At 39.4% G+C, this 27,999-nt stretch overlaps 1 protein-coding gene across 7 annotated transcripts in view; it reads right to left on the minus strand.

The window, feature by feature from the left end:
* The window catches only part of Robo1 (roundabout guidance receptor 1), a 1,002,189-nt gene that overhangs the window by 298,918 nt on the left and 675,272 nt on the right, over positions 1–27,999 (minus strand). For all 7 annotated transcript variants that reach the window (XM_057763690.1, XM_057763686.1, XM_057763689.1 and 4 more), the window contains one exon: positions 4,407–4,733. In XM_057763690.1, the coding sequence (XP_057619673.1) occupies positions 4,407–4,733 (327 nt within the window). The remainder of the gene's footprint in view (positions 1–4,406; positions 4,734–27,999) is intronic.

Below are 27,999 nucleotides of genomic sequence, written 5' to 3' on the forward strand. Positions count from 1 at the left end.
AAATAATAGAAATGGGTTAATTTAAGATGTAAGAGCTAGCTTGTAATAAGCCCAAGTTAATAGACCAAATGGTGTTTTCATTAATACAGTTTCCGTGTGGTTATTTCAGGACTGGGTAACAGGGAAGTAAATGAGCAGTCTCCACCAACAGAATTTTTCCTTGTTCTTAATCACACCCTCATGAAACTCAGCTCTCGGTTCTTCTTTTAATCCACTGTAACACTTGGCACAATAAAGCAGAAAGTACTTATATGTGAAGCTACTTGTATATTTTCATCTGTTGTGTGATAGTCAACAAATCTCTCCAGATTCTGTCCTAATGATACAAAGAGGCCTCTCAATCAAAATTTTTGAGTGGCTTATTTTATAGCTGGGCATGGTGGTGCATGCCTTTAATCCTAGTAATTGGGAGGCAAAGGCAGGTGGATCTCTGAGTTTGAAGCCAGCCTGGTCTACATACTGAGTCCTAGTACAGCCAGAGCTACATAATGAGACTCTGTCTCAAAATAAATAAATAAAATAAAAATGCCATAATTTTTCCCATTCCATCTCATCAGAACCATTTGAACTCCCAGAAAGAACACTTCCATCTTCCATGAACTATATTTTGCAAACATACTACCCTATTAGTCAATATACTTGTCTATTTCACACATAAGGTTAACTTTCTTTGTCTTGTCTTCTTCTGTTTAAGTGAAGACAATGAGACTATTACAAGTCAAATGATTCTAAGAAGCATTATTTACTAATACAACGAAAGATCACACGTATTAAAGGGAGTGGAAAAGGTTTCTTGAACCTCAAAGTCAACATTTCTTTCATCTCAAAGTCAGGTTTTTTGAAATGTAGTTAATAAAATCTAAAAAGACTATTTTTGATTAATTACTATAATGATGACTTTCCATAAGATAGAGTACTCCGCTGGTTTTGCTGCTAAGATAGTGAGCAGATGCCTGCCTAGTCCTGAGGGAATGTCTCTTCCTCGGTAGAAAACAGCTTAAATAGGATGCAAACAGCCATATGCTGGCTGTTGGCTGCTTCGCAGATGACATCGGGAGCCGTATTCTACAGCGGAAACCACAAAGGGCAAGGTTCAAATTAATTTCCCTTAAAAGTTAATGTAATTATCCAAGATCAAAATACTTGGTAAATTTTACTTGTATCACAGAATCGTGCTATTAGTTGCCAGGCACAAAATAAATTTAGAAAGTGCTAATGTTGAGTAGAGGAGAACATATGAAGAAAACAGTCTCCTAAAATACACCTTAAACTCAATGATAGTATAATCATTGCAAACAGGAAAATGTGGCTGGCAAGAGAACCATTCTTCGACAGCTGGTGCTCAAAAAAAAACCCAGCATATTCTGTATTTACATGAACAAATTTAGATATATAATTCATATTTTATTTCTGTTCTTCAAAAAATAATAATTAAAAATTAATTTAAGAAAATATATTCAGTACTAAAGATTCTTTTCTTTTGCAAAACCCAAGGTTCCAAACTTCTTTGTATAAATAAAGAGCATTCTATATCTTTTCAAGTTTAGGGGATTGACAAGGATTAGGAACCACGAACTCTACTTGCTGTTACAGCGTAAAACTTGGTTGAAACACAAGCAAAACACAGATAAAACGTTTTCCAAAGCATTACAGCAACTGATCCTAGAGACCAGCACTGCCTCAAGACACTTGTATTAATGCGGTTACTGACCAACATCACTGTGAAATTAGAGGCACTCTCTGACTTCCTGTCTGAGCCTTGGGGAGTGCCAGAATAGTTCTTCGTGGCACCTAAACTAAGGAAACGTAGAAAAACAAAGAGCAGCGGTATACTCCAGGAAAAAATAAAAACCACACTCTAACAATATTCCCAGGCTTGTTTGTAGTTAATCTGGCTGACATCTGTGCTCACCATCAACAAAGTCCATCAACTATGTAACATGCAAAAGGGCTGATTTGGGTTTTAGGACAAACGCCTCCAGAAAATGAGGCCAGGACAATATGAATTCTCAAAATAAATGAGTGAAATGGTATGAACTAAATTGTTACACGTTGATTTGCAGTATGCTAAAGGAGTTTTTTTTTTTTATGAATTAATAGATTCTAAACTTTCCAAACACACAAAAGCCTTCCTAAAAGCAGGGTGCTAAAAGCAAACATAGTATCCAATAAACAAGTGTTTCTCCTGATCGCTGTAATGAAACGTAGCATGAGAACTAATTGACCCAAATGTATAAACTTCTTCAGGATTTCAAAACATTTTATCTTTAATTAGGACACATATATCAAATTGTCATTAATACCATTCTAAATTTAAAAGTATAAAATGTTTATCATTTCTCTTTATAAATATAGAAATTATTCTAAGCATTATAACGTATTCAAATCTTTATATAATAATTGGTACATTCATAATATTCACTTTTATGTGGTGCACAGTGAGGAACACAGTGCTAAAATTTGTAAATTAAGCATAATGAGCTCTGAATTTGGTTTGAATTCCCATGAACATATTTACTCTCAGGAGATGGAATGTCCAGCTTAGACAGAAAGCTGAACTGGAAACTAAAAGTATCTTTAAATACCTACACAGAAATTGTCTAAAGACAATTGCACGCAGGGGATCCTGACAACTGGGGGTAAAGTAGGGGGTATTTGAAGAGGAAACTAGAGAAGGGACAGGTTGATCTAATCAAGTCTATTCTAAATACTGAAAATGACAAAAATGGACCAGAGTGGGAATCATAGAGAAACCAAAAATGCTCTGTGCTATTTCTGTTGGCACAAACATCATAGCCTTTGGTTTTACTTCTTGCATCCAGGGTTTGTGTTTATTTTTCTGTTTTGGGTTCTCTCTCTCTGTCTCCCTCTCTGTTCTATGCTGGTTTTATCATAATTAGAAACCTACCTAATACCTTCTCTATCAGCTATAACCAACTTAATATTACCTCAATGAGGAAAAATTATTCTATAAGAAAAATATGATGAAAATTACAAAAGTACTAAGATAGTGTTTGTCAAAACATGTATCCCGTTTTATAAAAAGGAACACAGTTCACGGTTTTTCTTATATTCCATTTAAAGATGGCTTAAAAAATAAATGTAGAATCACTTTCTGCTGTGAGCGTGGTGCCCGTCCATCTTATAAGTCTGAGACCTTCACTTTTGAGGCCTTGACTTTGAGGCAGGTCAATAAGAAAAGGGCAGTAAGTGAATTGTCTAGTAATTTAAACAAGAAACGTAATCTCAAGTTTCAGAAAAATGTTTTAGAGTGTGACATGGGTATGATGGCCCAGTTCTGGAAATGCAGCACTGAGGCAGGAAGCTTCAAAGCTCAAGGCCAGTTTGCCCTACATGGCAAAACCACGTCTCAGACAAAACAAATAATAACAACAAAATCTCAACGTGAATGGCTAGTTTTGACACAGTCTAAAATGATTATTTACATATTCTTTTGATAGCAGATATCTTGGGCAGTCTATCTCAGTGTAAATACCACAAACCTTGGTGGAGGGAGGGGTTAAAACCATTTGCTATCTTTGGAGTTAATTCTATATTAATATGATTAATTTCTAAATTTATCTTTAAATATAGTTAGTTATATATGTTTCTATGTGGTCATGTTCTAGTTGAATGTGAAGACTATTAAAAGTTATATAACTAAAACTTAGGACATAAGTCATGTTAAAATATAGGTAAGGTTGGGAAACCCTAAGCATATTTTAATAGATGTATAAATAACTATATATATATATATATACTTCAACTCAATTAATGTGAATCTTATTAATCTTTACAATTCCTACGAAAAAATTACAAATTTCTGATATATACACATAACAGGATCCTTTCAAGGGCGGGGAACCTTTCAGCTACCTACTGAATGAGGATGGAAAATAAGAGAGGTCAGGTTTATATCCAAATACAAGACACACCTGTAACACAAATATAGCCATCTAATCATTCATCAGCAACTCCCTCTCGCGATCATTGCAAAAGTGTTGCGTGTGACATGTGTAGAAATAAACAGAGCCGTCAGGACAGCATGCACCTGCTCCTCCTCAGGCTCTGCTGCCCTCACACGGTAGGAAGCTTCTGGATACAATTCCTGGATGGCATACTGTTTTACTTCCCGACAAATCTTACACAGTCAACATTGTTAGAAGAAACCACGGAGGGCAATAAAGCAAACTCAGTGGAAACATTCTACAGAAAAACAGCTGCTGGGCACTTAGATGGAATACCCCAAAAGGATGAGAAGTGAGGAACAATGACACACAAGAGCTTGTATTTATACAAAGCTAGACTACAGTCATGCTAAGGGTGTAATGCATGCACAATTTCTTACTGCCCCTGTCAAGACCCAGGATCCCATGTAATTTCCCCGGGAAAACCATTTTACTTACTAGCTACCTCCAGCGATGCGTTGTGGCTCACAGCCTCTCCCAGGTAATTCCTTGCTACACAGATGTAGACCCCTTCGTCAGGCCTGCTCTTCCGTCCATGTACTATACGTAAGAAAAATAAAGATCCACTTGGCAGCAACATTCGGTGCGAGCGAGGGTCATCTTTGTCGGTCTCCACTCTTTCCCCGCCTTTGTACCATTCGATCGTTGGGGTGGGGCGGCCTTCGGCTTTACAGTTCAAAGTGGCAGGTTCTCCTTTTGAGACAATCAGATCTGAAGGGTGTTCAACAATGCGAGGTGGGAAATCTTCCTGACGAAGACGGGAGCCTGCGGAAGAATGGAACAAACGTTTCATATTTCACCTGAGTGTGAAAAGCCTCATTTCAGAAGAACGGACTTTAATGGTTTTTAAACATTGTCCCTAATGGACATGCGCCCCCTATCCTTGATTCTAAACACTCTCAGGCTCTACCTCAACCACAGCACCCATATCCGAATGCATTTGACAGTGCACTTAGAAAAAACCTCTTGCTAAATTCTACCTGTATAGATGCTGCCTGCTGGTCCTTGAGAGCCCACAGCACAGCCCTTTAATACCTCAAATGTGATGGCTAGTTTTAATTGTCAACTTTATGCCACCAAGAATCACCCAAGCAGGGAGTCTCAATGATGAAGTGTAGATTGAGGTGGCCTCTGGGCATATCCATGGGGAGGGGGGGGTAATCTTGATTACGGTAATTGACGCTCTGCCCCGTTGTTCGTGGCACCAGTTCGTGGTCCACAGATTTCAGATTATATAAGAACAGGAAAATTGAGTGGACCCAAGCATGTATGCAGTAATCCATGGCTTCCTGCTCTCCAATATGGATGGACCATGACTACCTGCGACAAGTGCAGCCATGTTTTCTTCCCTCCTTGATGGACTGTAACCTGGACTTGTGAGGCAAATAAGCCCTTTCTCCCTTCAGGCACTTTGTCAGTCTCCCTATGACAGGAACAGGACAAAAAAGGAAACTGTTGCTTGTCTTCACAGAAGAATAAACCTGGAAGAGATTATTACAGGCAATGGTATGGACTCCTAGAATCCCTCTTTTAACCAGCAAAATGTCCTTTAATAAAAAGTATCCCCTTACAGACTTCATATGTGGTGGTTTGAATGTAACTGGCCCCCATAAACTCACAGGGAGTGGGACATTAGGAAGTGGAGCTTAATTGGAGTAGGTACAGTCTCATTGGAGGAAGTGTGCCGCGCGGGGATGGGCTTTGAGGACTCCTATATGCTCAAGCCAAACCAAGTGTCTTGACCACTTCCTGTTGCCATGGGTCATGATGTAAGGACTCTCGGCTCCTGTCCCAGCACCACATCTGTCTGCACAACTCCATGTTGCACCATGACAATAACAGACTGAACCTCTAAACTGTAAGCCAGTCCCAATGAAATGGTTTTCTTTTCTAAGAGTTGCCATGGTCAGTGGTCATGGTTTCTCTACACAGCAATAGAAAGCTGAACTAAGACAGTGTGACTATACTATTTTTTGCAATACATCTAAATATCAAAAACAGGGATCATGTCTGTCATTGTGTAAATGAGAATGTAGGCTCTGGAATCTGAACACTTGGTCACTGGCTGGTGGAGTTTTTTGGAGGGGTTTCTGTGGCACCGCCTTGGTAGAGGAAATATGTCACTGGGGGAAAGGTTTGGAGATTATATGCCCTTGGCCACTTTTCATTTGCTCTGTCTGTTTCATGCTTGCAGATTAGAGATGTGATCTCTCAGATGCATGCCTCCATGAATGCAGATTAAAGATTTGACCTCTCAGATGCATGGCTCCATGCTTCCATATAAAGATGTGATCTCTCAGATGCATGGCTCCATGCTTACAGATTAAAGATGCGATCTCTCAGGTGCATGCCTCCATGCTTGCAGATTAAAGTTGTGATCTCTCAGATGCATGCCTCCATGCTTGCAGTTTGCTGATGCACCTCTACCATGGTAGACTCCAAATAACCACAAGTCTAAATAAACTCTCCCTTCTATGAATTGGCCTGGTCATAGCATTCTATCAAATGACAAAAAAATAACTTAAAATACCTTTATGTTTTTAAATAGTCTCAACTGTTTGTTTATTTATTTATTTATTTATTTTTGCTGGGACTATAGCAAGTATAAAATGTCTCAAACCTCGGTCAAATTCACTAACTCTAGCTTTCAAACCTGGCTCTCATTGAGTATGCATGCCTCAATGAAAACAGCAAGGTAGAAATGTCTGTTCCGTATCTCCAAATGTCATCCCCAACTTGACACCACTAATATCCCGGGTCAAACAACTGTCCCTTCTACTGAGACTTAGAAAAGTCCCTTTAGTATACATTTAGACGGAGTCAGAAGACTTTGGACTCATTTGTTTTTAAGTTCTTAAGTAGACCCACAAGCATGACCTTTTCTTTCCCCAGCACAGATCTCCACACAGCCTGCTCTCGTCTTCCTGTGCCTTCTGTCATCTCCACAGCCACACTGTGTTTCCTTCTGTCCAGCAAATGCCTGCCACAGGCATGGGGCTCCAAATAAGCTGCTGTCCTCGAGGCCCAGGCTTGGTTCAATTCTCTTCTCTCCTGAACTTTTCCTACCAAATTCAGTTCACTCATTTAAACCTCAACAGCACTAAGCTTCACAGAGCTGTCACTCAATCTATTTATCTAATACTTCCTTCAGTTTTCTCTTCCCCACAAGTCTGTGGGATCTGCGGGGCTTCCTCTTGCTCACAGTCGTCTGCTGATGATGGCTGAACATACTCCAGAGTTCTGGAAACGTGAGTGAAATCACTGAGAGAATAAATACATGTCAGGAAGGAAAGGTCTAACTATGAAGAGGGAGCTGAAAAAAAACACAGACGCTAGGTCTGCATGTGGGGTTGCACGCCTGTACCCTACACCTGGGAGGTGAAAGCAGGAGAGTCAAGAGTTCAAGGTCATCCTTGGCTACATTGTTAGTTTGAGGCTGGGCTGGACTATAGTAAACTGCGTTTCAAAGATGGCAGAGAGGTTAAGAGCACTTCCAGAGGACCAAGGTTCAATTCCCAGCAACCACATGGTGGCTCACAACCACCTGTAATGAGATCTGGTGCCCTCTTCTGACCTGCAGGCATACACGCAGACAGAACACTGTATACATAATAAATAAATAAATCTTTAAAAACAAACAAACAGGAAGAAGCATGCATTGTAGAAAAAGCATAAGGCTTTCCTCTTTAAACTAACCAGTGTGCACTATATTCAATCACAAGAGAGACTCTATATGGCATACAAGCTTATTCGTGTCTGTGTTTCATTTGGAGCTACTATAATTAATAGTTTGTTTTAGGAAAACAACTATGAAAGAAGAAGTTAATGATCTCAGTGAGTAAGAGTTTCATAACCAGGAGCTGCAGAGATGGCTCTGTTGATAGAATGTTTGCAGTGTAACATGAAGAACCGAGTTGGGATTCACAGCACACCGTAAAAAACCAGGCACGGTAGCACTCATTCAGTATAGGGTATAGGACAGTCGTCAGATAGAAGGGGAGAGGGCCTCGTTGGTCAGCTAGTCTATCTAAAGTGTTAAAACTCCAGGTTAAGTTAAAGACATTGTGTGAAACCTAAGCTGGAAAAGTGATATGGGAAAGCACACAACATCTGTTTCTGCCCTTCACGCATGCAGGCATGGGGACTCGCATTTGCAGGGACACAGAGGTGGGATGGGGTTGACAGAGAAAGAGATGGATGGGGAGAGAACGCTACATTATACAGAGACATAGTATTGGTTTAGAACGTGGTACACAGTATGCTATGCATTCTTTAAGTGATGGCAGACTTGAAAAGGAGGAGAAATAAACCAGCAAGATGGGAGAAAATAACTTCGAAATGCTTCTGTCTTCACAAAGAAAATGAAATTTTCTTCACTAAAGAAAATGAAATTCAGGTTGGCTTTTAGGTAACTCATAATTAACAATGTCATGAACCTCCGTGTATCATTAGCCTTTAGGAAAGACATCATTAGGAAAGACAGATACTGGTGATAACCAACTAATGTGGTGGTACACACAGAAATTTTACATTATGAAAGTTCATTTGAGCTAGGAAACAAGGCTGCAAATGTTGCTATACTAATGCAAAACAAGGGCACTGAAGACAACCCCGTGCAGTGAGAAGGATCTGGAGCAACAGCTCTTGAGAAGACCCCTAAGACTGAGCCACAAAGGGAAGCAAGGCAGGGAATCCACCCCGGGCACAGCTACTAGACCTTGCAGCATACTGAAGGGATCTGCTACCAGCTTAGGTGATAAGGTGTATTTTCAGAAACTGGGAAGCAAAAACCTGGAAAAAAAAAGGATGAAAGAAATGATGAAAAGTGAAAAAAGGAAAAGAAATAAGATGATAGTATAGGCTTTGACTACCAAGTGAGTGTTCTGCAGGTTAGATGAATGTGTGTGTGTGTGTGTGCGTGTGTGTGAGTGTGTGTGTATGTGTGTGTGTGTGTGTGTGTGTGTGTGTGAGAGAGAGAGAGAGAGAGAGAGAGAGAGAGAGTTAGTTCACACTTGGAAGCCAGAAGCAAATGCTGGGTGTCCTATTCCAGTACACAGTATTCTCTGAGACCAGGCCTCTCACTGAAGTGCAGTTCATAGACCGGCCAAACTGGCTTGCTAGTGAGCTCCTGGGATCCTACTATCACTGCCCACAGTGATGGGGCTACTGATGCACTCTTCTGCACCAGGCTGCTCATGCTGAGCATGCAAACACAGCTCTCTGGGCTCCCAGGGGACCCACTCTAACCAGTGAACCATCTCCTCAGCTGGAAAGCCATTTGAGGTTTTTCAAGTAAGGCTATTATTTGGGTTTAAAGTGTTTACTCTTGATAGAATACAGTCAACATAAGCAGACTAAGGTAGGAGATTAGCTGCCAGATGCTTGCACCTTCAAATTAAGAGTCACTGAACCTGTACTTAGACTCCGACAGAAGGGCAACAGGGAAACGGGAGATAATGATAAGCATCCTCATTGGCAATGTGGAGGACGGTGAAGAAGAAAGCTCACGAGGGATACAGAATAGAGAGATACTACTCTATCACTGGTGGCTGAAGTATAGTTTCAGCGAGCATAGAGACAAAAGACTTTTGTGAGAGAGAAAAAAAGGGCGGGGTATCCTTCTAGAAAACCCAGAGAGAAATGTTGAGTAAACAGCTCTGTCTCCAAGTTTGGCCTAAGAAACACAATCTCAGCTAGAGCCATTAGCTGGAAAGGAGCTGGGGCAAAAATCCTGGGAAAGAAGAAAACCGTATGGGGGGAAGGTGTAGAGGAAGTCACGGCCAATTGCAGAACCTGGAGACAGCCCAGGCTCCACTACAGTACACTGTGGCTGAGGAGAATCTCCATCTGAACCTCAGTTCCCCAGAGCTGGACCACAGCCAGCAGGACGCTGGGGAATAGAAAACCCAGACCCAAGTTTTCAGCACCATGTTTGTACAGCAGCATTCAGTAAAAGCTCCAGCAATAAAAATGCTTTCTAGATTATTAATGACTAATTTTTAAAATTCTCTATGGACCACACTTTCCCCACATTGTTAATAACATTTCTCATATTAAAGGAAAAAAAGCTGAAGTTCTCAGAGTCTAGTCTTACTAATGCACGTTCTGATCTGCCAGAAAATGCGTGTAATATGCACCGTTTCCCAGGCTTATTTACGTATTGAAGCCTTTTCTTTTCTCTCTCTCTCTCTCTCTCTCTCTCTCTCTCTCTCTCTCTCTCTCTCCCTCCCTCCCTCCCTCCCTCCCCCCCCCTCTCTCTGGGGTTGTACTGAGTTTTGTGTCTGATGAATATATTTGAATAGAAAATATACACCATTAAATATATAGTAATCTGAAGAGAATAAACAAAATCATCAAAAAAGTAGTCCTTCGACTGCAACAGAACCAGGACTTGGGAAATCACAACCAGAACAAGGAAGTGTTTCAATTCTTCACAACGTTTGACCCTCAGAGCAGGGACTTTGCAACATGTGACTCATAGACCTAATGAGTTTGCCGCAATAACAAAAACCATAAACACCGCTCATCATCTTCATTGAAACTACAATAAATGATTTTTGTGGTTAAATGTAAGCAGGAAGGAAGGGGACTGGAGAGCAATCTACTGTTGGTTCTCTACCATCTACTGGTACAGAAGTGGGTGTCATAAAGTGTGGGGTCAACAAGCTGTCCTGAAATCTCATCTGACATTCAGCTGTGAGGCGGCAGTGCTGGGTCTTGGTCCTCAGCAAATCCAAAACTCTTTTTTTTTTTTGATTTTTGAGACAGGGTTTCTCTGTATCTTCTTGGTTCCTGTCCTGGAACTAGTTCTTGTAGACCAGGCTGGCCTCAAACTCACTGAGATCAGCCTGCCTCTGCCTCCCGAGTGCTGGGGTTAAAGGCGTGCGCCACCACCACCCGGCTAAATCCAAAACTCTTGCTGTTTGCAAGCAGTCTATGCATTCTACTGGGGCTAACCAGTTAAAATCACTACATAAATATGGGTTGTCCCTTTGGCTTTAGGTCCTGCAAGTGTTCATTTTGATGTCTTACTTCTAAAATGATGATGACGAAAATATCAAGAAGCTGACAAGTCTGGTGACCTCTGTTTTTTTCTTTCTCTATAAAAAAAAAAAAGAGCATTTACCTGTAAACCAAATGAACTTATGAAGAATTCATAATCAAAGTTTTTCTTGTATAAATATGAATTCAAATTGCTAGGCATCCTTACATTATCAGTTTTCAGACTGCTGAGATCTTCTTCAGTTTGCAAACAACTATGTGTATAATTAAAGCCGTTTTCATAGCTGAGTGTGGTGGTATGCCTGCAGATCCAGCATTCAGAGGGCTAAGAAAGGATCAGTTATTCCAGAACAGCCTGGGCCACACTGTGCCATCCCTGTGTAAGACAAGATAAGTGAGCTGGGGAGAGGGCCCCATAGGTAGATACTTCCTTCAAAAGCATGAGGGTCTGAGCTCAAATCATTAGGACCTAATGAAGCTGGGCACAGAAGTATACATTTGTAACAGGGGGAGGGGCCTTTTTAGAAGCTCACTTGTATGCAGAAATGCACAATACAGAGGAACAAGAAAGATGCTGTCTCGTGGTGGGAGACAATTATCAACACCAAGTGTATCCTCTGACCTCCGCATGTGTGTCAACGCACGGGTAAACCCTACCCACTGTAGAAATGCTCTACAGTCACAAAACGGTTGCAAGTCACCTACCAACTGCCCCTATGGTTGTGCTAGTTGGTGCACAGTTTATATAAAAAGATAGAAGGTTTATAGAATAATTGGCAAAACCCACGCCCTGTATTGTAATGACGTAGTTACAAAGAAAAGAAAGGAAAAGAAAAAGGAGCTGAAGTCATGACAACTTAACAAGACACCGAGGTGATATTGCTCCCTAAAAGAACCAGGGTGACACTACTGTCCTTTAACAAGGACTTGGGATGTTACTGTCCACTGCTCTTAAGAAGAATACTGGTGACTCCCTGGGGATGTAACACCATTGACTTCAGCAAGATCAGCACCACAGAAAAGGCCAGGGCGAATTCCTTCAACAACAGCCCAGTTGGAAGATAAAATATAAACAAGAGTGACCGAAATACCTAAATATTTACACAACCACAGCTGGAAAGAGGCATGCACGTAAGTGCTAAGTATTTCAGGGAAATTCATCAAAGTCACATGAGATTTATGATGAAGAATCCAAACTTTAGCTGGATGCGAACTCTCCAACCACCTACTGAGACATTACTTACAGACACACAAACAATCAGGGACACTGGTCCTATTGATATTCTATTCAGGCTTGTGCATAATTTTATTGTCTCTCTTTTCTCTCTAGCATAGAAGCATTATTTCTCATAAGCCTTATGTTCTCAATTCCATTTTTATACAGAAATTCCTACTTGTATCTAAATTTCTCTTTAATAATTTTGATAGGCAATATCAAGAAGTTTGTAGTAATTAAATTCTTCTGCTGCATCATATCAAAGAATAATATGCTTATAAAGTTGCTAGTATCACAAAAATTCATTAAGTCATTGAGAAACCTGCAAAAGTACGAATAAAAAAATTGGTGACATCTGTCCAAGACTGGGTTAGAAATGTATGTAATTGCCTTGACAACATGCTTATATTTGAAAATAAATTGTATTTTTAAAGAAACCTCACCCTTTAACTTTATTTATTTAGTTTAAGTTTCACTGCATTTTGAGGAAGATTATCTCTAATTACAAACACACGCCCCGTTATCACAAATCCAATAATTTTCCTGTCAGAAGTTCTTCCTACCAGGAGATGTTTGCAGAAATCAAGAAAACACCACCTACCCCATTGCTCACTAAGTACAGGATGTAGAAGAAGAGACAGAGTCTGAAGCTAGACTTGGCCACTTAGTAAGATTTTATCTCATAAAACACCAAATAAATAAGCCAATTAACTGACGACTATCCTCGAAGGAGTCATGCACATTTCCAAAGCACACTCAATGCTGTGGAAATAAATATAAAAACCAAAGTCGCTGTGCAATGAACAATAAGCACACTCAGCTGAAAATACACACAGTGAAGAAATAAAAGAGATACCAATGCGGTAAAGAAACTAAATGATGGGCAAGTCATTGCGTTTTCTTCATTTCCTCCACTTTGCCTTTGTTATGAACTTTGAAAAGGTCACTTAGAAAGAGAGAAAAAGAGCCATCTATAATAATCCCAAGAATTAGCTCGGTGCACAGGTAGACCTATTGTCTGCAATGATCAACAAAACAGTGCCGAAATGAAATGCCAGGAGAGAGTTTCTACTGTCTAGGTAACATCTCTTTATCATCAAAATCAAATGGTTACGTCCCTAGAGATGGGGAAAAGGTTGACAATATTGTAGGTTAAATTTTAGGGATAATTTTGAGCCCCCCAACTCTGCACCAATTTTAAGAATGCAGACCCTGAAGAGATGCCAAGAGTGCTCACTGTAAGGACAGCCTCAGCTGCGACTTCACCCCGGCCGTGGGTGCAGAGACTGAAGGTTGGGAGTTTATTCTGATTTCATTCTTTTCCATGTTTCCTTTAGCAAAATGTCTAGTAAAGGTATCAATAGTACGTTTCTCTTCTGAACAATGCTAAATAGCATTGTGTACATATCTTAAAGACCCAAACTTGTTTGTTGTTTTATCCATCAATTGTTGATGAAGTGGCTGGCTGCTTTCCGGCGCTCAGCCACCCGCATGGCTAGCTTGTGCCCCAAAATAACAACACACAAATTGTATTCTTTTAAACACTTCCTGGCCCATTAGTTCCAGCCTCTTATTGGCTAATTCTCACATCTCAATTAATCCATTTCTAATAATCTGTGTAACACCACAAGGTGGCTTACCAGGAAAGATCTTAACCTGCGTCTGTTTGGAGTGGGAGAATCATGGCGACTACCTGACTCGGCTTCTTTCTCCCAGAATTCTGTTCTGTTTACTCCGCCTACCTAATTTTCTATCCTATCAGAGGGCCAAGCAGTTTCTTTATTAATTAACCAATGAAAGCAACAGATTAGAAAGAAGTCACTCCCACATAAATCAATCACTCCATCATTTGCTTACATAAGAACTAGGAAAGAAAATCACTGGTCTCAGTCTGAAGTGTATAAAGAGAGACAGAAAATATTTGCAAGTATGACATTAAATCCAGAGGCAGTGGTCATAATTCCAGAGGTCAGACAGTGGAGGGAAAGACATTTTGAATTTGAGGCTAGACATGACCATATGGTGAGGCCTATTCTCATAATATACCAAAATAGATGTATTAAGTGATGTGAGCTAGTGAACTTAGGAAAAAGTAGTAGAAAATCAGAACTAGAATAGAATAGCTTCACGCAAAATTTGCGAACTATTCTAGCATATGTTCTGAAAGTAACCAAACTATAGACTGGGTGTAACTACCTGGGCTTACATCTTGTACTAGTTAGCTATTTAGACTTGGATAAATTGCTTAACCGGTTTTTGCATTTATAAAAAGAAGACAACATAGTATCTAAATTTTATTCATTAACATAATGGCAGATACAAAAAAGAGAGAGAGAAAACCATTCCATAAACACATGGGTTTGAAATTTTGGTAGCTACATGAGCACCACTCTTTAATTTCATGACCTTCCTTGAGCATCTTTCAGCCCAGCTGCACTCTTAACATTCCAGGAGAATTTCTCCTCCAGTTTGGGAAGAACTATGGTAGATGAAGCTTAGTCCCTAGCCTCAGTTTACATAAACTGCAAATAAATTTTATTTTGCACAATTCTTGGAAGATTCTGGAACGATTTCCATAGAATACCTTTGAAAACAAGGGAAGTCAAATAAAGGGGACTAGAGAAAGAACTTCAGTAGCAAAACGCTTGCTGTACAGGCATGAGCATCTTGTTCTGCTCACCCACACCGAAGGAAACGGCAAGGCCATAGGCATGCCTAATCCCAGCGCCGGGATAGGAGGGGACACAGACATTGCCTCCAAAGGCACAAGCACGTGTGAGCGTACTTGCACACACACAGGTAGGCAATCCCATGAACATCATATACCCGAAAACAGTAATTTAAAAAAGCATTTAATGCAGCCAATTGACAGTTTTCCTGCAAAACCCAACATGCTGACCATTGAAGGCCACCCATTATGAAGCACCTCTGCTTCTTAGAGGAAATACTCCAAATGATCATGTGGTATACTGAAATGCAGTACTTCCGAATGGATATGCCCAGGCTTCTGGACGAGGAGTCATGTACATTTCATGTTTCTTTTCATAAGAAACAAACAAAAAAAAAAATTCTGTGGACCATAAGAGTAGAGATTAAGTCTGTCACGATATCTAGCTCTGAAGGTACAATATAAAGAATACCCTAAAATACCATGGCCTCTTCCAGTTGGTAAGATCAACTAGACCTTTGTGATTTTTCTGAAAGGGGATTCTGAAAATATTACACTTTTTGAAAATCACTACATGGATAGTCCTCTGATTTTTCTTTATTGCAATGAAAATATAGTTAGTAATCATCTTGGATTGTTTCTACCAAATAGAAAACAGCATGGTGTTGCAATCAACGTAAATTTTCAGTTCACTTACATACATATAATATGGAAATAGCAGATGGCGACTTATTTGGATCAAATGACAAATTTTGCCATCCAAGTGGCCGGTCAAGAACACTTACAATTGTACAAACAAATCTTGTCTAACAAACTACCTCTGTCCTCACCTTAAAACTTCTGAAACAATAACCTGAAAGAAAAAACTTACTCATATGTCGAAAAGACGTTTTCAAGTCTCAAATTTAAACTACATAAAAAATTAAAAATATATACAATAATTTAACCATAGCAAAAGTTTCAAAAGCATCATGTAAAGCTAAACGAGCCAATCCTTTCACTGAAGAGCTGCATTCCATTCTCATAGAGTGTGTATATTATAGAAACAATTTAGTAACAGTCTAAAATCTGAAGTCAATTAAAGTAGTAAAAATGAAGCTTTGAACTCTACTGTTTGAAGCACTCGTACTTGTCATCTGGAAAGAACCCTTGATTTTAGAGGATAGGATGATGCCTTCAAAATAAGAGTATGAAATTGTCGTTTTAAGGATAATTGTCTAAAGACAATTAGACTTCTAAAAAACAAAAAATTCTTAAAATACCCTGTTAAAGGCTTACTGGGGAATTCCTACAGGATCACAGTCAACTTCACTCTCCAGAAACACATTAATTTTGACATGAATAAGAATTTCTTAAGAAAAGCTTTTCGCACATTAGCAAACTAATTGTACACTTTCAAAACTTTCTTACCTCCTCCAAATTTTTCTTTCACTGTGTGTTGATTTTTAATTTGGTAGTCCTTAGGCAATGTGCTAATAGAGGCGGTGAGAGGTGGTACCTATCATTCAGCATGGGGACATTTAACGAATTTTCCAATACTAACTAAAAAAATAAAAAAAATCAAAATTTTAAATAACAAAAAACTTAAAAAGTTATAATATTTATTTTATAAAAATTAAGTACATAATTCCAAAATAAAAACTATCAGCTTTTGATGTAATACAAAAAAAACTATCATAAATACATATAAATAAATAAATGTATATGTATGTATATATTTTTAATTCAAAAATATATGATGGGGAATCCTTGTCAACCAATTATTTTTAAGAGGTGGGACCAAGTTAGGGTGTGTCTTTCTAAGACCTGGGAGAAAAACGACACAAGGCCCAGGTGCTCTCTCTGTGTGGTTCCCTTGAAGCACAGCTGAGCTTGGACTTCTTGTTCCTGTTTCGTGAGTTTGCCCCTTACAATAAATAAAAATATAATTGTTTTATCTTTTATTTAGCCTGGTTATTTCACAAACCAAGATGATTTAACAAATATATTCACCTCCCAAATTCTTCTACTTTTAAGAACATCTCATGGAAAATATTATATCTATATATATTTTTATGCTGTACTATAATAAAAATTTTGAGAGAAATATAATACTTATCAATAAGAGAGGTTTAATTCTTAATTTTGAAGGGAGTCAAAAATCATTTCTGTTTATAAAGCACTTTTTCTATTTAGTTTATAAAGAGTTGGACCTTAATGCAAACACTTCTACATCCCAGTCAGTCCCGTGAACAGCACCTTGCAAACTTCAGGTCAGTAATATGTGTTGAACAAGTTTGTCAATGAACATGGTAGAAGAAAAGGATGGATGAGCCCAGACACATCCTTAAATAGCTTAGATGCAGTAAATATAAACATCCACCAAGGAGCCAATGGTTCTCTGAACAGCTAGAGAGAGGATAACGGACATCCCCTCCTCGCCAACCAGGAGCCCTGTGCAGAACAGGCATCACTTGTGAATGAGCAAGACAGAAGCATGTGATGATCATCGTGTTGTGTGTCAATGAACAGAGGTGTGAACTGCTCCATTCTAGTTAGAGAAAGTCACAGGGAGAGAGAGTCCTAGAGAGATAGATCTGGGAAACACAACCTTGCTGAAAAAGTAGATAATTGTTTTTTCTCTATAAGTTTCTCTGCTTTACAAATATTCTATGATGCTCTGCTGCTGTATTCAGAATGACATTCCCCAATTCAGAAATTGTGCAAGGGCACAAATTAGTCGGGGGGGGGGGGTTGAAGATGAAATGTGGTCTTTACTCTTCAGTACTTTTAACTTATTCACTTAACAGATGTACATTAAATGTCTCCACTCTCTCAGGTTTGTGCTAGAATGTAGCAGGCCCTAAAACGAAGTATTCCTAGGACCCGAGTCTTTTGAGATTGTCTAGATTGTTTAGAGTTCACATCAATTATGCATGAACTACACTGTCGCTACTTGAATGACGTACATGTACAAATATTAGCCCACACTGACCATTTCAATGTGGAAAGGAAAAAGGGGCGGGGGGAATCCTTTTCCTGTGTGCACTAAATGAACATTAAACAAAGGAGTTTCCTATCCAAGACAGGCAACACAGTGAGAATGAGTGAAAGCAGGGACCCTCACAAAAGCAGCCTTTCCTAGCGAGGTAGAAGACCTAGATGAGAGGAATTGAATGAGGACCACAAACCCCGAGGCACATAGTTGCCGGGTCATGCCTGTGTGACCACTGGGAATTAAAAGACTGGATATGGATTTAAACCAATTAACAGCCATCAATTGCCTCTTCTCTCTAGGCATCAAATAGACTTAATCATTTCACTTATCGTCCATGACACTGCAAGCTAATTCCTAGTCTCTGCCATTCAGGGAAAATCAGTCATCAGAAGGCAATTGTCCCTTCACATTCAACTGAAAAGCCAAGCTAGAATGGCTAGTCTCTCTCCTGAGCAAGGCAGATGGACTAGTAGGTGGGAAGAAGAGTATTGCCTCAGAGCTCCAAAGGAGGAAAACGCATCGTGGTAACTAGTACAGAAGTATGAGGACATAGTAATTTAAAACACATTAAAATTGTGTTAGAATATATGTTTGAAGAAAAAATGAATTACATCACAAACTACAAAGAATCACCATGGCAAGGAAAAGAAAATAATCCTAAGTTCCTTTTGTTTGCTCACTTGCTTGGGTTTTGGCTCTCTCCCTGTTTAGACCCTGTCTGATCTAGATTCCACTATGTAGATAAGGCTGGCCTTACACTTGTTATAGTCTTGCCCCATCTTCTTTCCAAGTTCTGGAATGATGATCTGGCTACTATGCCTGACTTACAAATCAGAAAATCTTGATTTTCTTGTTGACCAAATAAGGACATTTTTCACTGAAAGACAATGTAGAAAGGGAAAAGGCTGTCATATCACTGTAAGATTTAATAATCTGTATTTTTCAAACAAGAATAAAGTAGCCTACTCAGGCACGCAAAGATAAAAACAATGCTGAATTTTCTACTTGTTTGTTTTCTGTTCTTGCTTCATCTTAAACCGCAAGAATAATAGCTCTAAAATGGCAGGAGTCAAAGAAAAAAAAAGAGAGAGAAAAGTAAAACAATGAATGGAAGTTAAATGACTTCAACTCAACAGCAGTTCCTAAGTGAAGGCTCTGTGCTAGTTCTACAGAGTATAGAATGCATCTAAACCCTTACAGGACTGCAGGGACTTGTAATTAGTACTATAGAATAAAGGGAAAAACAAAAGCCCAGAGCGGCCATCTAGGGCTGTGAGCAAGTACTTACAGAGCATGTAAAAACTCCACAAGGATATCACAAACCCTCAGAGATCTATGTTGATACATGCTGAAGGCATAGAAAGTACAACATTTCAATCTGAGTACATTTATGGATAGTCTTGTTTACATAATTATTTTTCTCTGGCTTTGATTCTCAACTGGAGGCAGTCCTGAAATTAAATGGTACAGCCTAGGATTATCACAAGTGTGTGAGGGATGGGCAGAAAGGAAGCAGACAGATGTGAAAATTCAACATACAGCCAGACATGTGTCTAGGGAAGTCGGGGTAAGAAAGCTAATTAGGGCTCAGAGGTAGAGCAATGCTTTGGTTCAAACCCTAGCAATTAAAAAAAAAAAAAAAAAAAAAAAAGATAAACACAAACCTAGAAAGTGGGAGTGGGTAGCGCAGACTAGACAAAACTTCAAAGTTGTTAAAAGGAAACATTTGCAAATACCCTCCAATTCAAGTACATATTTATAATAATAAGCTGATATCTTTAAATATATACATTTAAAACAACTATTTTAGATTCATATAACTAAATGAACTAAATAAAGAGAAAAAAAAACAATCTCACTGTCTTGGGTGAAGGCAAAGCAAAACTTGGACCAATTTCAGGAGTTCTCAGTTGTTTTATGTCATAAGATACAAAGTGCTCTCCTAACAGCAGTCGTCAGTAACCTGTCCCCAATTCGATGCCACCACACCCATAAAATCAACACTTCATTCACCTTCACCTTTAATAAACATGCCCATCTGTCTCTGAGAGTCTGACACAAGCAAAAGGCAAGGCCAGTCTCCAGAAAAGCAAGGGTTGAGAATTTCGCGGATGGTAAATCAAAAATTTGGAAAGACAGAGAAAAATGAATGAAAACTCTCACAGAGCATGTGACACCCAGAAAATGGTCAGGAGGATACTGCCACTCTGTGTGACCCAGAAAAATGTTTCACAGCTTGGCTTCACTGGGTATCACTGCATAGGTATGTTTAAGATTGCAGACTACTTCAGAAAAATGAGGAATGCTGAGAACAAGAGAAATAGTGGCCTCCTGGGAAGAGCACACCAAATGGTTATCCAATACCAAGTCAGCCCTGAAAATGTACAGAAATGTACATACAAGTAACATTTTATGGGCTGAGCAGGAAGGGTCGATCATCCACCCATCTATCCATCCACTATCCATCTTATATCTATCCATCCATCCATCCATCTATCTATCTATAGGAGCAGGTAGTATACACACACACACATACACATACAAAAAAAAAATCCCCACAGTTTTTAAAAAGATGACAAGAATTTGAAAGAGAGCAAAGCAGGGAGGGTTTGGAAGGAGAAAAGGCAAGGGCAAAGTGATGTAATTATATTAATCTCAAAATAAATATTGGAAAAAAAGAAGGTTGTGTAAACCTTCATCAGAAAGGACAAGTAAGATGTTCACAGTCTCCAAACATAAAGTAGTTTGGAGGAGATGGCAACACTTATCACCTATATTAGATCAGAACATACAGTATATATTACTGAACATTACACTGTAGTCTATAAACAGTGTTCACATGCTAATCAAGCTTTTGATTAAAGAGATTAAAAAATTAACTACCCTGATAGCTTATACATGCCATACATATATGGAATTATCACACAGTACTCCATATATTGTGCCAAAAATGGTAATAAGTATCTATAAACAGAAAGAATTAGTAAAAGTAGATAGTGTTTTCTCGATCACAAAAGCCACAACAAACATTTTTTTGTTCAGAATGATAAGTCTGAAAAATATCTAACCTGTATTTATATTTTAATTGATTTAATATTTTAATTCTTACTAACCCCATAACATTCCCGAGTAGGCATTGTTATTACCCACCATTTACAGGTGAGAAGTAGAGGTACAAAAACGTCAATAGCACCCATCTCCGTACTCAAATAATATACTTATTAGACCTAGAAATTTTAACCCTCAAAATTAATGTAAATATTAAGAAAACTACAGCACGCATTGTGCTTCATCACGGTGGTTAGCAGGGAAAATATGGTGGGTTCATAGTCACAACACGTGAACTTTTCTTCTAGGCCTAAATTTTTACATTTCTACCTCTCTATGACCTCAATTAATGGGTCAGATTCTTCACCCAGAAAATGAAGTTAACACAGCCTGTGAAAGCTGGACTAAGAACAGATAAATTTGTCAACATTCACAGAGTCCAAACAAAGAGAACTGATCAGCAGAGTGAAAATACTTGATCAAAGTTGACAAGATACAAAAGCCCCTGGCTGGAATCAGGACACCGCTCTTCTCAATGCCATAGACACAAGGTTATAAGGAAAACGTTTCATCCAATAACCATAACACACAGCTAGCCTGTGGAGGATGTGCTCCAAAGGGTGTGTGGAAATTCTGGAAAGTTAGTCCGTGTAAGTTTCTTTGGGATTTAAAACTACATGAAGATTGTGATGTTGCAGAAAAGGGTTTAATCTCAAGAAATGGAAATTCCTTCACTTTGGAGAGGAAAAATGAGGAAACTCTCAGTGGGCCAATAACCTGCTTCATACCTCCTAAACATCGTGAGGAGCTGAGAATCGAAATGGAAGGAACAGACATGTTGCCACGCAACACTGTCTCTCTGCCTTCCCACTTGTACCCTGTTCACACCTATCGTTCACTGGATGCTGGCCTCCGCACAGACGAAGCGGAGTAACACCTGTTATTAGTGCTTGTCCAAGCAGGAAGCTCAAGGGTTTCTTTTTTTATTGAAAAGTATTTTAGCAGACATTAATATTAGTAACACAAGAACAAGAAAAGGGGGAGGATAAATGTGAGGTGGGGGATATAGCTCAGTAAAATCCTTATGTAGTGTGTACAACTCTCTGGGTTCAGTCCTCAGCACCATATAAACACAGCAAAGCAGCCACACCAGTAATCAACCCTTTACATTGGAGGTGGCGGCAGGATAATTAAATTTAGTTATTCTCAGCTACATAGTGAGTGTGAGGCCCACCTTGACTACATGAAGCCTTGCTTAAAAAAGAGACAGAGTCAGAGAAGGAAGAGGAGGGATGGAGGGAGAGGAGGTGGTGAAGCAACAGGCAGCACTTATAAGCATCAGTTAAGGACCTGGCATCCTCCAGTCACACATCAGGCAGTATGCAAATCAGGTTTCAGACGTTATCCATATTATCCTGTACCAGTGTGGACAGGAGGGTAGGTCTAATTAACCTAACGTATCCTTCAATATCTGACAGTCGAAGAGTGAAGGACCTAGAAAGCTGAGAAGCTGCAAGTTGGCAAGGGTTGTATATAGCAAAAGCTCAGTGCCCAGGAAGTAGGCAGTGATGGACCAATATAGAAATACATATCCACTAAAACTCCAACCAAATGAATAAAGCATGAGGTAAAATAGTCAGACTCCTTTTTCCTGGAAATGGTGCTTACACTGCACAGGTAGGGCAGGATAGGATGTCGGCTGGTCAAAGTTTCTTAAATGCTAAAATTACTTGAAGTTTTATGTTCAGGAATATTTGCTTTCTTTTTAAGAAGATTTGAGTGTATGTGTGTGTGAGTGAGTGCGCATGCGCATCTGTATCTGTGCACGTGAGTGAGTGTATACACAAATGAATGCCAGAAGATGGTGTTAAGCACCCTGTAGCCTTCCGAGATGGGTGCTAGGAACTGATCACTTAGCTCTTCAAGGGCAGCAAGTGCTCTTAACTAGTGGGCCATCTTTCTGGACACCATGTTTACATGTTTTTCAAGAGAAAATCCAGTGCAGAAAAGGCCACTGAAGTCTTAAAAGGGGGCACTAAGGGCAGACAAAAAAAGAAAAGAAAAGGAAGGAAGGAAGGACGGACGGACGGAAGGAAGGAAGGAAGGAAGGAAGGAAGGAAGGAAGGAAGGAAAGAAATCTGCTCTCAGCCTCTCCCCAGTCTCTGGGTGTTTGCCAGCTGCTCTTTGACATCTTCAATTGAATCATTCATGAGCCCAGGCCTCTGTACCTGACATGGAATCCCCATGTCTCCACTTCTCTGTCCAGACTTCTCCCTTTCTATAAGAACATAGACATGCTGAAATTAGCGCTCCAGCCAGTCTCTGGCGTCTCAGCTGGATCCTCCACAAACAGCCTATCCTACCCAAATGAGACCTCATTTGCATGAAGCTGAGGGGAGGAATTCAACAACATTCCACAGAAACAATTCCATCCATAACCCTAGACCAAGTTGAAAGGATGTTTAAGTGGGGGAGACAAAGAAGGAGCCAAAATAATACAGAGAAGATCAATCCCACGCAGTTATTTGGGGATGGGCTGGCTAGCAGGAGGTCGGAGCTGAAATGCAAATTTCAGCCGAACTTTAGACATTTGAGCTGGTACAAAAAGGCTCTTTGCATTGGAGCCTACTGCATCACACACGCTCTTAGGCGCTCTCAGGCGATCTGGAGAAGCGACAGGGTGGCTGTGTTTTCTAGAAACACCGCACAGCTGAGCAAGAAGAAGGGTGGTGAGGAGCGAGGCAAATGCTGATGGGTTAACCATCCCATGACCTAGCAGGGAAACAACTTGGGGGAAAAACACGAAAACCAAAAGTAACATTGAAGGACAAATTCATAAGGTACCAGGGCTCTGAGGCAAGGGGTCAGGGGGTCGAGAACACAGAAAGAAAGCCAGCCCAGTTCAGGGCTAGTTTTATTCTAAATATGTGTGTGACTAAGGTGGTAATCAGCACTGACAAAGTTAGGGCTTCTCCATCTATTTTGTTTGACTTATCACTCTAAAAGTGGCTGCAAACCAACTTGAGGCTCCACAGACGACAGAAAATTGTAGAGGCAATGCTTTTTTCCATCTCATTCCCAGGGTGTTTACTATTTCAAGTATAATGTTTTAAAATATAATCAGTAGTTATAGTACGTACTGCATGTTTTCTGAAATTGTTTTTTTTCTTTTTTTTGATCAATTTTATTTTATTTATTTTTTTTAATAAATAAAAAAAATAGCCCATATCCCTCCCCGTCCCCCAATTAACTCCCCCTCTCTCATCAGCCCTAAGAGCAGTCAGGGTTCCCTGACCTGTGGAGGGTCCAAGGACCTCCCACCTCCTTCCAGGTCTATTAAGGTGAACATCCAAACTGCCTAGGCTCCCACAAAGCCAGTACGTGCAGTAAGATCAAAACCCAGTGCCATTGTTCTTGACGTCTCAGCAGTCCTCAATGTCCACTATGTTCAGTGAGTCCGGTATTATCCCATGCTGAAATTGTTTTAAGACAATTTCAGTTAATAATTAACAACCATATTGAATAAGTTCATGAAAATAAGAACAAGATGCATATTTGCATCTAAGATGTAACGTGAGTTCCATATACGTCTCATATACGTCATACAAATATGTAGAATAGTCACAACTTACCATGAGTATATACAAAGTTATGACCCTGGAGTCTGTTTAAGGGTACTTAGTCTCTTCATACAAACACTGCTCTTACAAAGTGATGGAACCACCAAAATACTTACGACTTTGAGCAAATTGAACATTTTTGGAGAGGTTAATCTTTGGTGGGAAAATCCCTTCTACATTAGAGTCTTAAAATGGTATCATTCAAGTCAACTCCAAAGAATATAAGCAATTTATCTTCCATATTCGTGCTTTTTCATTAAAAAAGAAAAGAAAAAAAGAGTAAAATCTGTTCCTAAGTTTGAAATATTTTCAATTCTGTAAGGAAAATATCTGTTCCTACTTGAATAAACTCATATTAAAAATAACAGCTTTAAATTACTTCCTAATACGTTTAAATTCTATGAGTCTACCATTGTCAAGCAGGACTTCCTTGTCCTCAGGGATGCTGTGTTTATGCTCCTCTGGTACACTACGCACCAGTCCCATGAGGTTCCTCAGCATGGGAAACTAAAATCTTATTTCATTTTATTTTTAATGAATTTGATTTAAAGTAAATATGTAACTGGAGTCTACTGTGTGATCCGAGAGCTTCATCCATCATGTGCGAACGAATGCAAAAGGAAGGTGCAGTCTGTAGCGGGGACTCCTAGATGCTGCATCCAACACCACCAAAGTCCTGACTCACACCTCAGAATCTCTAACAGTAAGCTGCCGCAGAGGTAGAAGCCTATTACCAACTCAGATGTCACATGCTCCCACTCCCAATGTATTCGATCAAATCTAATGGGTTTTGTTGTTGTTGTTTTTGGACCCAGACTTTACTCTGGAACCACAGCTACCCCTCCCCTCAAACCAGAAGATCCTGCTTCAGTCCCCTCTGACGCCTGGGACTGGACTACAGAGATGTAAAAGCAAGCCCAACAAAAAGCCTGTTTTTCAGAAGGATCAGAAGTTATCTTGATGTACATCTTAGCTTGTGAACACCTGGCTCATTTCTATTCCATTCCAAAGTGGAATGGCTGCTTGTCTCTAACAGGAAATAGGAATTTGTTCTGTTTAACAACTGAGTTCTGATACAAAAACATATTGATTTAATTCACATAGCATTGGCACCTCTTATTCTACATTTTAGAGATCTCTGTCTGTTTTAAAAGGACTGGAAAATAAATTATTTCATTGTATAAAATACCACTAGGCATCAACTAATTCCCCTGCACAAATGCTACATTCATGGAATCTAATCTACTACGGATCTTACAGTAAACGAGTTAGCTGCCTTCTCTAGTGCATCTAAGTCACTGGTTTTGATTCTCCAGGTTTCAAGCCAGATCCTCAAACTTGTTAGATAAATTTATGCAGCATTTTTCTGGTTCTCAATTTCCTCATCTCTTAAATGAAATAAAGCTGGGCTGACAACACCTCCCTCGCAGATGGTTATGACAGTCAGATGCAAAGGACCCAGCGGAGGTCTGGCACATGTGTAAGAAATATTAGATATCCAGGTTTATTCCTGCTCTCAATGGCTTTTTTAAAGATTTACTTCTCTTTTAATCTATTCTGTCAATATGGCTGAAGGCTGCTAGAAACACTTGAACACTTATGTGCATGTTTTAAGACCATCTAGAATCCGAAGAATTGCCTCCACAGAGCAGGTGATATCTATGCACCTCCTGGCTTCTCCTCAATGATGTGGCTTTCCCAGTTGCTACCCAATCCTGGGACCTTGGCTCCTGTTGGTGCTCCTGTAATGCAGACCAAGCCTAGCCTGTAACTACAGCGCTGCTTTCTTTCTTTTCCTTTTTTAGATGCCTGCCCTTACATGTAACGCTCTCTTTCACTCTCTACAAGGAGGGAAAGAAAAACTAGACACTGAATGGTTTTCCCATGAAGACAGAACTTGGAGAGGAAGAATGTTCTTGATCTCTGCCATGTGGCCTCTGTTACATCTTGTGTCACTCGAATGTACATGCACACACACTCACACATGTTCACACACACACACACACATACATACTCAAGACCCTTCTTTTTTTTTTTAATATTTATTTATTTATTATGTGTGCAATATTCTGTCTGTGTGTATGTCTGCAGGCCAGAAGAGGGCACCAGACCTCATTCCAGATGGTTGTGAGCCACCATGTGGTTGCTGGGAATTGAACTCAGGACCTTTGGAAGAGCAGGCAATGCTCTTAACCGCTGAGCCATCTCTCCAGCCCAAGACCCTTCTTTTTCTACAAAATTGTGTTAGGTAGTTCTAACACTGAACGACATTTTTACTGCCTTTTTAATTTCAGAAAGTTAATTTCTTAAAACGATAATATTGCTTTTTTAAAATCATAAATCTAACGAAATATTTCAATGTATATTTTCTTCATCTTCTAAGAAGAGATGGATAACTACTGGGATGGATTAGGGTGAAACTAAATGAGATATCAAACAGAGAAAGGTCTTTTAACTTTCTCAGCCTTGCTGTAACTCCGCATACAACTGTTTGGGGGTTTACCTGTTCTATCCTTCCAAACATGAGAGCAGCACAGATTTGAGAGGCATTTGAAAACTGGAAAACCAAACAGATGAAAATTCTTATTTAAGTCAAAGAAACTGTGGTTGAGGAGAAAGCAACATTTTGTTTTTAACAGGTTTTTGTTGTTTTGTTTTGTTAAGTTCTGTTACAAAAGTATCTAAGATCTCCTTCAAGTTTACTCATTAGTTTACTGAAGTCGGATAAGATTGAACTCTGAAGACAAGGGGTGGGGGGGATTTGTCAACTTCATTAGAGCTTTGAATATCAGCCAGGTACCTGAGGGGGACCACCAGGAGCTCTCAAATGCAAAGTCTGTTGCTGTACAGACAAAGGAATACATTTTTAATAAGAGGTGACTTTTAAAACGACAAAAGAAACTTGATACAAAAAAGTAAAACACACACACACACAATCAAGTTTCTCCAAAATTTCAGCCTTTAATCTTTCAGAATTTTAGAGTCCATTCTGCAAGAATAACAATTTTCAAATTATAAGTTTTTACTGATTTTTGTCTGAAAAAAATGTTAGATCACATGATATTCCAATAACTCTTAGATCATATTTCATTACTGAAAAGGTAAATAAAAATGAATTTTACAGCAGGCACAACCAGGCGCCAAAGCTTTATGTACTTTATCTCAATGCTTCTCCATGACACACCTACTTTTAAATATTCATAGATAAAGAAAAGAAGGATCGGATAGCTGAGGACTTAGAGATTTGTATTTAGTAAAATACTGACATTTTTTTCATGCCATATATGAAATTGTGCAAATTCTCTAAATACAAAATCCATAAAGTGCATTAATATTCCTGTGATGAAATACTGTGACCAAAAGCAAGTTATAGAGGAAATGGTTTGTTTGGCTTACACCTTCCACATCCCTGTTCATCACTGAAGGAAATCAGGACAGAAACTCAAACAGGGCAGGAACATGGAGGCAGGAGCTGATTCAGAGGCCATGGAGGGGTGCTA

Source organism: Chionomys nivalis, chromosome 3 (genome assembly GCF_950005125.1).
Source record: "Chionomys nivalis chromosome 3, mChiNiv1.1, whole genome shotgun sequence".
Lineage (NCBI taxonomy): Eukaryota > Metazoa > Chordata > Mammalia > Rodentia > Cricetidae > Chionomys > Chionomys nivalis.